Source organism: Pomacea canaliculata, linkage group LG13, assembly GCF_003073045.1.
Source record: "Pomacea canaliculata isolate SZHN2017 linkage group LG13, ASM307304v1, whole genome shotgun sequence".
In the NCBI taxonomy this organism is placed as follows: domain Eukaryota; kingdom Metazoa; phylum Mollusca; class Gastropoda; order Architaenioglossa; family Ampullariidae; genus Pomacea; species Pomacea canaliculata.
In genome coordinates this window covers 2,287,258-2,300,192 of record NC_037602.1, presented here as the reverse complement: position 1 = coordinate 2,300,192, position 12,935 = coordinate 2,287,258, and the positions used below count along the sequence as shown (strand labels likewise).

General features: G+C 36.2%; 1 protein-coding gene and 1 long non-coding RNA gene across 4 annotated transcripts; one reads left to right on the top strand and one right to left on the bottom strand.

Moving 5' to 3' along the window:
* Positions 1-886: 886 nt before the first annotated feature.
* On the bottom strand, positions 887-3,733 carry LOC112554339. Its single transcript, XR_003097232.1, has 2 exons — positions 2,437-3,733; positions 887-1,998 (listed from the first exon to the last, which is right to left on the bottom strand). It is a non-coding gene; the product is annotated as an uncharacterized LOC112554339 (long non-coding RNA).
* A 184-nt stretch (positions 3,734-3,917) lies between these two features.
* LOC112554338 (zinc finger MYND domain-containing protein 15-like) lies at positions 3,918-12,935 on the top strand. Of its 3 annotated transcripts, none has more exons than XM_025222079.1 (8): positions 3,918-4,101; positions 4,746-4,912; positions 6,237-6,362; positions 7,360-7,551; positions 8,030-8,124; positions 8,299-8,461; positions 9,169-9,227; positions 10,024-12,935. In XM_025222079.1, exons 1-8 carry the CDS (start codon positions 4,061-4,063, stop codon positions 10,234-10,236), a joined length of 1,056 nt encoding a protein of 351 aa, XP_025077864.1. In that variant the 5' UTR covers positions 3,918-4,060; the 3' UTR covers positions 10,237-12,935. The 3 variants fall into 3 exon arrangements, with proteins under 3 accessions (XP_025077864.1, XP_025077863.1, XP_025077862.1); XM_025222078.1 differs by having other exon boundaries at positions 3,947-4,270; positions 7,384-7,551; XM_025222077.1 differs by having other exon boundaries at positions 3,948-4,270.

Sequence of the window (12,935 nt, the reverse complement as noted above, 5' to 3'; positions counted from 1 at the left end):
AAGAAGTGACAACAGGCAAAAATATGTGTTATGTTAAAACAAGTAGATACTGTTTATGGATTGAGAAATAAATAATTGGGAATTAATGAGACAGACAAATGCTAACACAACTATGTCGATAAGTCGGATGCTTGGTCCAACACGCTGATAAGATACATGGGATGTTTAGAATAAGCTTTTAATCCGACTTCTAGATGAGTGTTTTAACAACAGCTTGGTGAAGAAATGCCATGCAGCTATGAAAGACACAAGTAAACGAGTGTCCTTTTTTAAAGTTATTTCTCTTATAAATGACCTTTCATGGACAGGAATGGACAGAAAAAGGCTCTCGCAATGTTCATACCCTGCAACACTTGCTTTATGCTACACATGACACCTGCTGTGAGCCTTGTTTGGCGGCTGTGTCAACGAGACGGAATTTGAACCCAGATCCTTTCAATCCTCACTGCAGTGACGTTATCACGGATAGATGATTCTTATCGTTCAAATGAGCTTTGCTTTGTTTGCTTGCTTTTGTAGGCGGGAAAGGATGACAGTTATCTTGGTGGTCAAAGAACATGACGACTGCTGTGTTTACCGCTCGATCTTGGGTTCAGACAGAAAGAGATAATTTTCCTACGCAGCAGAAGCACTTGATCACGTGAAGCACCAAATAACCAGCTAATTGCATGAAACTACACGTGAATCTACACAAATTATTATTTTTCACATTTTCTTCAAATTCTTGATCAATAGCTCTGCATTTAACAATTATCTTATTCACTCCTGGCACACGATCCTTTGTGTTACTATAAGTTTGAGCTGTTTGGTATGTTTACATTTATCAACCTGATCGCATTTAAAAAAAAAAAAAAACTATACATTACTGTTGATAAATAAGCCTGAATAAATATAGAGATTTTTTATTTTAACTTCTTCTTTGTGGATGTGTGCATAATTTTGTTATTTAACAATGATAAGGTTGCTTGTTGAGTGTGGACTACCAGCATGTGGTCAGACTTTCCGCCCTTTGCATTACCAGACCATGAATATGGAATACAATTGATAAGAGAAAAGTGTAAAATAATAGTAGCCTCATCAAAACATTCACCCACTCACCCAAACACACACTTGACAAAATACACGCATCTTAACCATGGAAAACATATAGGAATGCAGTAAGAATAGAGTCACTGCATGAAGTATTTCCGAAGCAAGAACGCCTTTAACGCCCTCTTGAAACTCAACAGTCTGAAATGGCTCGAACTGAGAATGCCAGCCAGTTCCATAGTTCCACTCCAGCATAAAAAAAGGATCGCTTACCACACCTTCTGGTGCGAGCTTTTGGCAGGTATGGGGTAGCGTGGTCTGTCGAGGAACGAAGTTGTTTTGATGGAACATAGACATTGATAAATTATATCTGCGGTCTTAAGTTACTCAGGAGGTCAAACCAGTTCCTGCTTTCGTGTTTTCAATACATTGACACGACTTTGACGAAATGGAGCTTTGGAAACACTGCACCTACTGCTATGTAGTATGTTCTCTGGTGGAAGTATCACATTCAAGAGTAAAATAACCATTTTCATAAACATATTAATACTTCCCATGTGCGAAAGCAGCTGACACTAAAGGCATCGTGTTTCCACACCGTTGTCGATTTTCTGAAAATTTTATAGCTTCCTTGCCGTATTCAGAACCACTGCAAGCACACGTTTACTTCACTCATTACCATCCTTGTTCCGATCTCAGAAAGAAGAATGTATTCCCAGCTGAGAATACGAATCCATGCAGTTCACTCGCTGCTGAAGTGTGTGAATTCAGTCCTGGAATATGTGCACGAACTTTTTATAAGAAATTGTGCCACATTCATCGAAATTCAGTTTCCGTGCTTCTTGCAACGGTGTTGGGTCTAATAAAACTGTTGTAGTCGAAGCAAAGGAAATAAGTCTAGGTTACAACTGACGGTAGTCAAATGGAGAGGACTTGTCATCTGAGAGGTCACCTCACATAGTCACCCCACTGGAAAACAAATCACGCCACCTTACATTGCTTTAGCTCAAATACCTGCCGATAAGCATCAGCCGTGTGCATCGCATTTTAAAGGTGTGCCAATAAAATAAAAAATAAAACAATAAAAGCATCTGACAAAAATGTAGATTCGACTTCATTAAATCAAAATAAAGGTTAAGGTAATAAAACAGATGTAAATAAGTCACAAAGTAAGTCAGATAAACGAATATTACATAATGGATATTATTCATGCGCGGCTTTTGTGCTTTTTCAAGACTGCATGGTTACCAGGAAAACATGGCTGAAGGTTCCATAAAGAAAATCAAATCACACAGCAACTGTTGTGTGCCATTCTGTTCCCGATAACGGGTTTGATATGGCATATGTTCTGTTGTTTTTTGGGTTTTTTTTTCGTTAGCAAGGGATATAATAATAATAAAAAAATACCTCTGATAACTTTGAATCTGAGAAATATGGAGAGGTGAAGGTACACGCTTCAATGAAGGTGCTAAGAATATAAAAACAAGTATAGCTGACCAGCTCTACAAGAGTTAAAGTTTGTATCAAGGTAACAAGTTTTTTAATAAATACATGATATGCCTATAACAATTTAAATGCATACATTATATGTGTCAGCATTTGTTAAAATTTATTTCCACTTGATGCTATAGGCTTGCAAAAAAAAAAAAAATAAATAACAAATAAATGCAGCAAACAACAAATCTAAATGCTGTAGTTGTCAGGTTTCAAATGAAGCATGTTTCTCAATGAAAACTATCTTGAAAACCACTTATGAGAAATTTACTTCATTAAACGCACCATTTAAGAATAGATTTGCAGATTCTTAGTTCACAAGTTTTGGACAATATGACTTATTTGTACTACAGGAGTGCCACGAGCATATTTGCTAGTTCTTCATGTAGTTGATCCCTGGGGAGGAAGTTATGATACATAAGGAATTTACAATCGTTTTCCTAAATGTCATAACCACAGTGTATGTATGATTTTGATTTTCATTATGACTTATGGCATCAAACCTGGTTCTGGGAAATAGTAGTCATTGCAGAAGACCATGGCCTAGGTGTTATTGTTGTTTTTTGTTTTTTTTTGGAGGGAAGAATGCAGAGCATTGTGATTTTAATTATTATTCCACACCTAACCTGACTGAATAGGAAGAAAATTGTGAAAAGAACACTTTTCTTTCATTAATTCTTTTTTATGACTACACATACAACACATTCAATCCGATCTTCAACTTATTTTCGCATTTATTTTAATGCTTAAAGTCTCATAATATTTCTTCTTGCAATTATATACTATAATATGGTGTCTATATTATCAAACTTCATCTTAAAGTAGATTGCCACTGGTAATAAAATAGGAAATATAAATTTTCAGTTTCAGGTAAAAGGAGAGCACATTTTTTAAAGAGAATCAAAAATGATAAGATTAAGAAATATGAATATATTTACTATGAAATTGAAATATGCATTCACATTTGGCAAAGTAAATTATACCGGTGGATAATACAATGTGCGCAATATATTCACAAGAGGTAAAGCAAATTACATGGGTGGTATCACAAAGATACTAGAAATATGAATGGATTATATTTGTCCTGACATGGGATCTGAACACAACACCTCACGTTTTCACGATGTTGATGACAGGTACTTTTATTTCTGCTGACAGGATTCCCTCCCAAAACTTTGGGGATAAAAATAGTTTGTATGACGTCACACAAAAAATATAAAATAGACAAGTTATTGGTCATCATTGAACTTGAATGTGTATGTCAATAATGTAGTATAACACCCATAAAATAGTGTACTACAATACCGATAAAATTTATACGAAAAGCATAAAATACCAGTGAGAAGCGGAAACAGCTCCACATTTCGAAGCTGCGCCATTTTGTTCCAAACTGTCCAATCATGGCGAGCCTTGAGGAGGTAAAAGTTGAGAAATGGCGGTGGGTTCTGCTGTGAAAACCACGCGTATTTGGTTAAAACATTGTAAATAGCAGCTTGAATAAGCTGTGTTTTAGTAAGAGTTTTTAAAATGCACTCAAATGTTCGACTGTTCACTCATTTCTGGATCTTCGCCCCTCGTGTGAGTTGTATTGCTGAGGGATTGGACGTTCTCGTGTTTGTCTAGCTTCTAACTCATCTAACTTGTAAATGCTAGCATTATAAATGTCCAGCTACGCTAAAGAACATGCATGGAAGCGACAGTGCGCAGTATGTTATAAAAGGGGAGAAGAGAAGTTTTTTACCACTTGGTGAGTTGTATAATTACACTTTACATTAAGGCCGTTGTCGTTCCTGCGCTAGTCATGTAGTTGTACGTCTGCAGTCAAGATACCAAGCGGTTAATATTCTTATCTTTACATGTTATATTACCTTAAACTTATTATAATTATTTCTTCCAAGTTTTTGGCCATCTTCAGACTAACATCATACATGAACTGAGAGCCGCTAAGTCGTACACAGCCACACTAATGTCAAACTAAAATAAACATTGTCTTTGACTTAATCACTCCTTGCAAAATCCATTTTATATGAAGTTTATAGTTAAAAAATACCCAGTTTTCGCTTGTGATGCTTGATTATGCTGTTTTTAAACGAACGTTTCTTGCCTTGTAAGTGTAACTGTCTACTTCTTAGCTTGTAATAGATTTTTTTTTTTGTTTCATTTCAGTTCCATTTTATTTTGTCTTTGTAGTTAAACACCTGTTTAAATATGATCTTTGACAGTGACGGATGCAAAGCAATAGTTTACTGCAGTGAGACATGCAAACAAGCAGACTTGGACCAGGGTTTTTTCACACCTGGACAGAGCCACAGATGCACATGTTCTGTGATGAAGGCCATCATGGCGAAAGAGATGGCACTTTGTGATTTTCCCTTCAGCTTTTCTAAAGGTTTGTGTAATGTACACACGTGCTGTATGTATTTATACAGTTGCAAGGTTTATGTAAAATTTATGCACGACATGCATTGTTTAAATTATTCAAGATTGTGGTGAGCAAAGCGAGTTGCACCAAGTCTTTGTACAAAAGAATAATTCAGTTGTGTTATTTATGGCATAAAGGGCTTTTGTTTCCAAACATGCCTTCAGTTACACATGGTCTTCTGCTTTTAAAAATAATCTTTGTATCAGAATGTAAATTTATACAGTGGAACCTCGGTTAACGAACTTAATCCGTTCTGGAAAGCTGTTCGTTAACCGAAATGTTCGTTATCCGAAACAATTTTTTCCATAAGAAATAAAGGAAATAGATTTAATTGGTTCCCAGCCCTGTTGACTCGCTAATATTTGAAAGTTACAGGCTATATAGGTATTTGTAATGAGAAAGTTATAATGCAATATAAATGGAGTTAAATAAACATAAAAACATTAACGAAAGCATTTAAACATCAGAAAACTTGCCGTTTAGACGGCGTGGTTGGAAACAGGTGTGGGGAGGAAGGGGTGGAATTACTGCTTTGAATCCCCTCTCCATGAGCACACGTGACATTATAAAATCGGGGAGACTTCCTTTTCTGTAGCTTTGAGGTTGAAGAAAAAAACTTGTCCAGTGTCTGCTTCTTCTGCATTTTTTGTAAAACTCTTCGGTAAGACGACATCACATATCCGACAGACGCATGCCACCTTCATACTTTGAAATCATTCCTTTTTCAATTCATTTGTTGGCCACGTCCTTGTCATTACCTCACTACTATTAATTGCTCTTAATCTTTTTTGGAGCCATGATTGAGGATTATCTTATTAAAATAAAGCACAACAATCACTAAATAAGAAGGATGCGCACAGGTAAGGAACGACTGATCGTAACTGTGTCTCGAGCGTGAATGATGACATGCTGGTCGGTCACGTGTGGTTCACGTGGCTGTTCGTTATCCGAAATTTTGTTCGCTATCAGAGACAAATTTTTAACGAAATTTTTGTTCGTTATCCGAAATTTTGTTCGCTATCCGAGACAAATTTTTAGCGAAATTTTTGTTCGTTAACCGAAAAATTCGCTATCCGAGGCGTTCGCTAACCGAGGTTCCACTGTATTTGCATCATCTTGATACAAAGCATAAAAATCATGGTGATACCTTATATCCCTTGTCAGTAGTATTTGATAACTCGCTAATTGCTGAGTCAGCTAGGTATCTGATACAACTTATAGATATATTTTTAAATAGTCTGAAACCTAAAACCACAAAGTGTCATGCTACATAAAATGGAACTTTTTGCAGTCACAACAAAAAGAGACTTTCATGAGAAAAAGGTTGCCAGGTTTCTCAAAGGTTACGGAGTCTGTGGACAAGGGTTGTGGCGTAAAGAATGCCAGGTTTTAAAGACTGGCAAGCGATTTGAAAATGGTATGTATTTTTTTTTTTAAACTTAAAAAGTGGTACACATTTCATTATTTTTGACAATATATCAACTAAATGGCCATGTTTTAGTCATTAAAATAGAAAAGGTAACTGTGTTATATTAAATTCCACTTGACCTAATTTTACCTTTAGATAACAGCTTAGTTTTGTTTCAGCTTATGCGGATTTTAAGAGATGTGTTTTTAAGATAGGATCACATTGGTTGTGTAACATGAAGCCTTCTTGCAACCGTTTATGTCCTGCTTTTCCCCTGGTCATAACCCTCTAGTGTATGAATTTCACTTTTTGCAACCAGTAACTTTTCCTTTTGAGCAAGTAATAATCAGCACAGAAACAAATTGTTGAAAAAGACAACATGAGAGCTTCACTCAGGCAACTTGTAGGATCTGGAGCCAGACAAATGTTCATCTAAGTAACTTGCATGTAGCAAAACTTGTTTCTTTTGATGACGGATCTAATTCAGAGAGAGCCGATGTGTAATTTTGACAAGAAGTTACAAATGAAATCTTCATTTTAGTCAGATTAAATGGTCTGTTGCGAATTTCTCCAAGGAAAGATTTTTATTAGGTACACATGCAACATGATACTTCTCTCTTCACTGTTTTCGGCATGGTTTGTATGTTTTACAATAATCAATACAGCCCTAAAAATATCATGTGGAGTAGATTGAATGTTGAGCTGCAAATACATCATTGAGGGTATTTATCAATTATTCAGTGCATGCTTAGTACATATTTGTCAGTAGTTAAAACTGAAGCAGTTTTAGTCTGTTGTTCTTACTGAGACCTACCAATGCAAAGAGCTGGATGGAAAAGATCACTGTTATAAACTGTTGAAACAGTAAAATATGATTAGTGATATCAGTTTAAGGTCTATTAAATGTCACTCATAGGATATTAAGTATTTTGTAAATCTTTACATGCTAGTTTGTTTATTCCAAAATCTTGATGATTTGTGCTTTAGAGATAATTGCACTTTGCAGCTGATGACTTGTGGGTCCTTCCAGTTGAAAGGGATATTCTCAGTAAACCCCCAACATCACCACTTTCCCCACTGTCAAGCTGGAAAGAGTACTACTCCTTCAGATGTCTGCCCCTCGAGTCTCCTGTGGCAATAGTCTTGACGTATCCCTTGACTCTATACTATATTCTGACATCCTGTTTGAGAGCTGATGGTATGATCCTTTTTTAAACGATTACACTTTATGGCTCTTGTTACTTATTGCAGAAACTTTCTTTTATAAATGGATTCTCCATCATTTCAGAACTTAGAATACCCATAGCTTGGACTAAGATATGAGCACACAAAAATCATTCAAGGTGTTGTGTATAAAGATACAACATATGAGAAATGTTTAGCATTTAACTTTTTTCTTTTGTAATCTTCCTGAAGGAAGTCAAAGTGTAGTTAAAGTATAATCTAATGTTTGCAGTCATTGATTCTGAGAAATTTCAATATCAAATTACCATCATCCACTTAACAACACACAGCTAGGAATTATGTTAAATTTTATGTTTCACTGCTTTGCTTATATGCATTTTCATGAAATCTTACTACAATAAGAAATCGAGGAAAAATTCTTGTAAATTAGCATTTTGTGTTTTATTGATGAAGAATAGCTTTTGATTATTAATTCTAGGCTTATTTTGCAGCCTCGGATCTTTTTTCGCAAATTATTGATGGTGGAGAAGTTAGAATCCACATACTGGGTGTCGAGAAAGAAGCAGAATTAAAAGAAATCTTTTTGGTAAGTTGGTTTTTGTGTTAAGTTTGACATTTCTATAGACAGTATTGAGAATGTTAAAATTAACTAGATCAATACTATTTGAGAAGTAAAATTTACAAGCTCAGAAAAGCAATTTTGGCTAAGTGAATGTTGATATTAAGAGCTCTTATGGCTAGAGAAGTATTTGTTTTACAGGAATGTGCACGTCTGCTTCCTAATCTCAGGCTGATGCTTGTGTTATATGGCAAGAATAGCAGCCCATTGTTGGATGATGTTTGGGAGAAAGAAAACCTCTGCATATCTATTCGTCATCAGCTCTATCATGAAAGCTCTGATTTAAAACCTCATTTTGCTGTTGGTAAGTATTTATTTATTGCCACTTTCCACTTATCCTCTTTTTCATTTTAGTGCATTCCCTATACTCTGTTGTAGCTGAAAACATGACAAAAGTATTAGTTTCAGGGCTGCTTAAAAGACTTTGTTTTTTGCCAGTTGATGTTTTCGTCACTTCAAGATTTTAGAAAAGTATGAGATACAAGTTTAAAATTTTTTTATCACAAACATCCATGTAAGGAGAATGTCCTGTGGATGACCCAGGGGATGGGGGTGTGGTGTAACTGAACAGCATCTAAGAGTATGCCATTGCCCTTTAATTCATATTGTTATGTAAGGGAGAGAATGCCAGAGACAGTGGTACACATAAGCTTAGCATAAACAAAATGCAGACAATTTTCAGTACCTGGTTTGGAGAGCGAAATCAGTGTGTAGAAAACAAAATTTATATTAATACACCTGAGGATTTTGTAAAATGTATAATAAGGTGTACTTTCTGGTGTTTCAAAATTTTGAACACAACCACCATTTCTTCTTCTGTTATTTACCCTAAGGTCAATATTTTCATTATTAACACTATGGAAAAAACTTTATTTTATCACTCTATACATCTAGACCTTAAATTCTTCCAAAGTACATGAAAAAGTTCACATTTTGAATAGTATCCTGACCTAAAAATCAGGGACTTATCTTTTTCTTTTGTCTAAGACTGTCTTTTCTGAACTGTTTCAGCATTCAATGCAGGTCTGCCTGCCTACACCACTTGGGCAGAAACTGTTACTAAGCTCTTGGTAAGTAGCAAAATTCTGGTTTTGATGATTATTTTTAAGGTTTTTCTCGTTCCCGTAAATCAGGGGTGGGGAAATACAAAATATGAAATGCACTCGTTTTACATATTTTTATGCAGCCTAGGTTAATTTGGCTGAAGTTTAATTTATCTAGGACAACAGCTTTAGAAAATTGCAGTCCATAACATTTTTTCACAAAGTACAAAGATAGCAAATAACACAACAGACATGTCTCATGGCATCCTAAGCATCTGGGGCAGTTGCTTTCAAAGGAAAGAGTGGTTTTATTGTGAACAAATTCAAACAGCTTCACTTTACACAATAAATTCAGCAAGTGAACACCATTATTTACTCATTTGTTGTCCATTCCACTATCACTGGGTTCTGTAGTCATGCAATTTAATTTAATTTATGGTTTTTTTCATTTTCTACGGGACCGCCGCATAGCGTAGAATTTGAGACCAGCCTGCAAAAAAGAAAACTTTGCCTGCCTCTGTAAATGGAGAAGGAAGCTAGTTCTTGTCTTCTTTTATAGTAAAATAGAAAAATAGGCCTTTATAAAAAATTGCAAAATATTACAATTGCATAGTTCGTAGACAGTATTTACCTTGTTACATCAATATGCCTTGCTTTTAGCATGGTAGCATATTAAATTTTGTAAATACCTACACTACAAAAGATTTAAGCGTTAGTACACTACTGTTCTTTTAGAGTATTGGCTCTTTTTTTTTTAGTTTTTTTTTTTTTTCTCCCTCTGCTAATTCGTAGTTTACTTTTTTTTTTTTTTTTCCTTTTTCAGAGTGAGGATGTAATTGCTTACTTTACAGACCAGAGTGAGTTCTGCTGCTTCCTGGCAAGTACTTGTGTTGAAAGTCTTGGAAAAGCAGGAATATCACCCATCACAATCAACCCCTTTCGAAGTCCAGTGCGTGTTGTCACTAGTGAGCAAAATATGCCATGGTTTTCTAATGCCTTTATCTTTAGGTTAATGTCTAGCGTTCATAATATTTAGTATGAGGCAGCAGAATGGTGCCTGGTTAAGTTTCTGTGGCATCTACTATCTATCTGTAGTTGCTAAAGTATGTCTAATCCACCAGATGGTTTGAATTTATGTTCATTTTGGCCTAGCAGAGAAAAAGATCTGCCATAAACTTGCCTGTGACAACATCCACCTAGCAATACTGCTGTGCTAGGTTTAAGCATTGTATAGTCCCTGGTGTCTGCATCTGGTTTATCAACTTGCACTTATGTTGGAGAAAAAGTAATTGTTGAAAGGAAAAAAAAAACAGATGTATTGATATACTATTCTTAAAAGCACTTTTGATTTTCATTATTTGCTGAGACTTAGCACTTTTTGTACTGCATTTGCATCCCTGACTTTTGTGTCCGTATGATCAAGCTGGTTGTCAGTTTAGTCTTTTCTGCATTGACCTCCATTGCAAAGGATGAGCATTTATGAAAGCAATAGATTGTTTTGACAATTTATGGACCCTAAATTTATTTTCAAACAATAAGATAATTTTTTTTTGTCTTACAAGTTAGCGGGTACAAAAAGTTTTTAACTTCCTTTATATTTTTGTTTCTGGTGAGAAAATCTTCATATAATTAGTGCATAAAGGTGAGCTTCAAAAGAAGAAAAAAAAGAATGCTTTGATTCCACAATAGGAAACGTTGGTGATGCATTTAAATCTGTCTTAAATAACCAAATTTTTTTCATTCTTAATTTTTTATTATAAGGATGTGCTTATAATTTTAAAAAAATTTCAGTCAGCTTGCTTGCCCAGGTGGTGCAGAAGTTTTTTTCTGCCACCTGTAGTAGTATGTGAGCTAAATATAGTTTAATTTTTAAAGAAAAACAACAATGGAAAAACGTGTTTGTGTAACAGTATTTTTCTACACGCTGTTAAAAACAAATTACAATTTACAATCTGTTCTCTGCCACTTGCACACTAGCCCAAGTTATAGAGGTCAACTATGTTATATAATTTTGTGAGCAAAATCATAAGCTTATATTCATAATATAATTACCTATCAGAAACTGCCAGTTGGTCTTGTAAACCCCTTCATAAAACTAGTCTTTGGGTAGCAGCTCAATGTTATCTTAACCGCAAAGTCTTGTAACCACAAAAATTATTTAAAAAATAATGTACAAAGATCAGGAATATCAAAACAAATTATTTAACATATTTATTATTATTATTGTACGAAAAACTATTACTTTAAAGGTATGAAGTAGACCTGGGTGAAATAGTAATGTTAGATTCTAACCGTTTTTAAAAGGATGGTGCTACAACTGCTTGGCTGGCTTGGGCAGAGGTCTGGCGTAATTTCTTCTGGTTGGTCTGTTGGGTCTTTTGTCCTCGGGGCAGGCTTAGTCTTGACTTTACCGAGGACCGTGAGTGTGGACGTAGTGTTTGGCCCTCTGTCGTCCCGGCCATCTGCATATGAGACAGGTTGAGGCTCTGCCTTTAACTAATACTAGCAGTTAACATTCTGTCCTGGCACTGTAATTAGGGTGGGCATTTTTGCCATGATTTCCCTCTTCATCTCCAACTTCATATACCATTTTCCCTTGTCGCGTCCATCTTCATCTTACTCGATTTGTATTTCCTTGATTCTCCCTGATGGCTCGAAGCACCTAAATAATAATTTGTTCTGCATAAACGTTGGGACCCAGTGGATCCTTATTTCTACATTGACACATTCGGCGTGCTCCATGTGTGCTGTGACACCTTGTGGAAGGGGCATGGGGCTGGCTTCGAGCACTGTTGGGACGAACTCTGGTCTCAAGAATGTAACGTGAACTAAACGAGGGTTTTCACCCTTCCACATGCCCACTATCTCGTCTTTTGGTACACCAGATGCTTTTAGGACTGCAACTATGGCCTCCCTTCTGGTGAGGAGGGCGTGTCGGCCTGATAGTGGAAGTTGAATTGTAGATCTTTTCAGGAGATTATCGTAGTCTTCCGGTTCGAGGGTGATGGATACTTCTCCCACTTCTAAAAGTGGAATGAATCCGTGTCAGGGACGCTCTTTTTGTTTTTTTGAATCTCACACTTTCACTTCACGCACGCGTCCCCTTTTGTGTTCTTTCCTTCACTCACAAAACACTTAGATTTGTCCTAGGCAACAAAAACTTTATAACGGTCAACATTAACTAAAGATATAGAAATGTCTGAGTCTTTCAGTTCGCTTCTAAATTATAAGATATACGTCAAATATCTTTCAATTCCAGAAATACTACAGCGCACAGGCTGCTCCAATAGTTCTCTTCATGTCACCAAGACGACATACACATGTTCCTTTCAATATTCTACGAACTGTCATATGTTTCTGAATAATTCATTATAGTCTTACTCACATCCACAATTGCCACGTCTACGTAAAATCCTCTCTGCCCCAAAACTGGCACCACAAATATATTCCTGAGGATCAACACATGATCCAAGGCTGACACCACAAATATACTCTTGGGGGTCAACACATGACCCAAAGCTGGCACCACAAATAAACTCTTGGGGGGTCAACACATGACCCAAAGCTGGTACCACACATACATCCGCAGGGATCGACCCACACAATATCCGAAACGAACACCACACACACTTTCTGTCCGCCTCTCTTCCCTGCTCACAGCCGTCTGATCTCTTCCAAATAATTTTCCTCTTGCGTCATAAAATGACGTCGGGTTCCGACGCGAACCGCGACGCA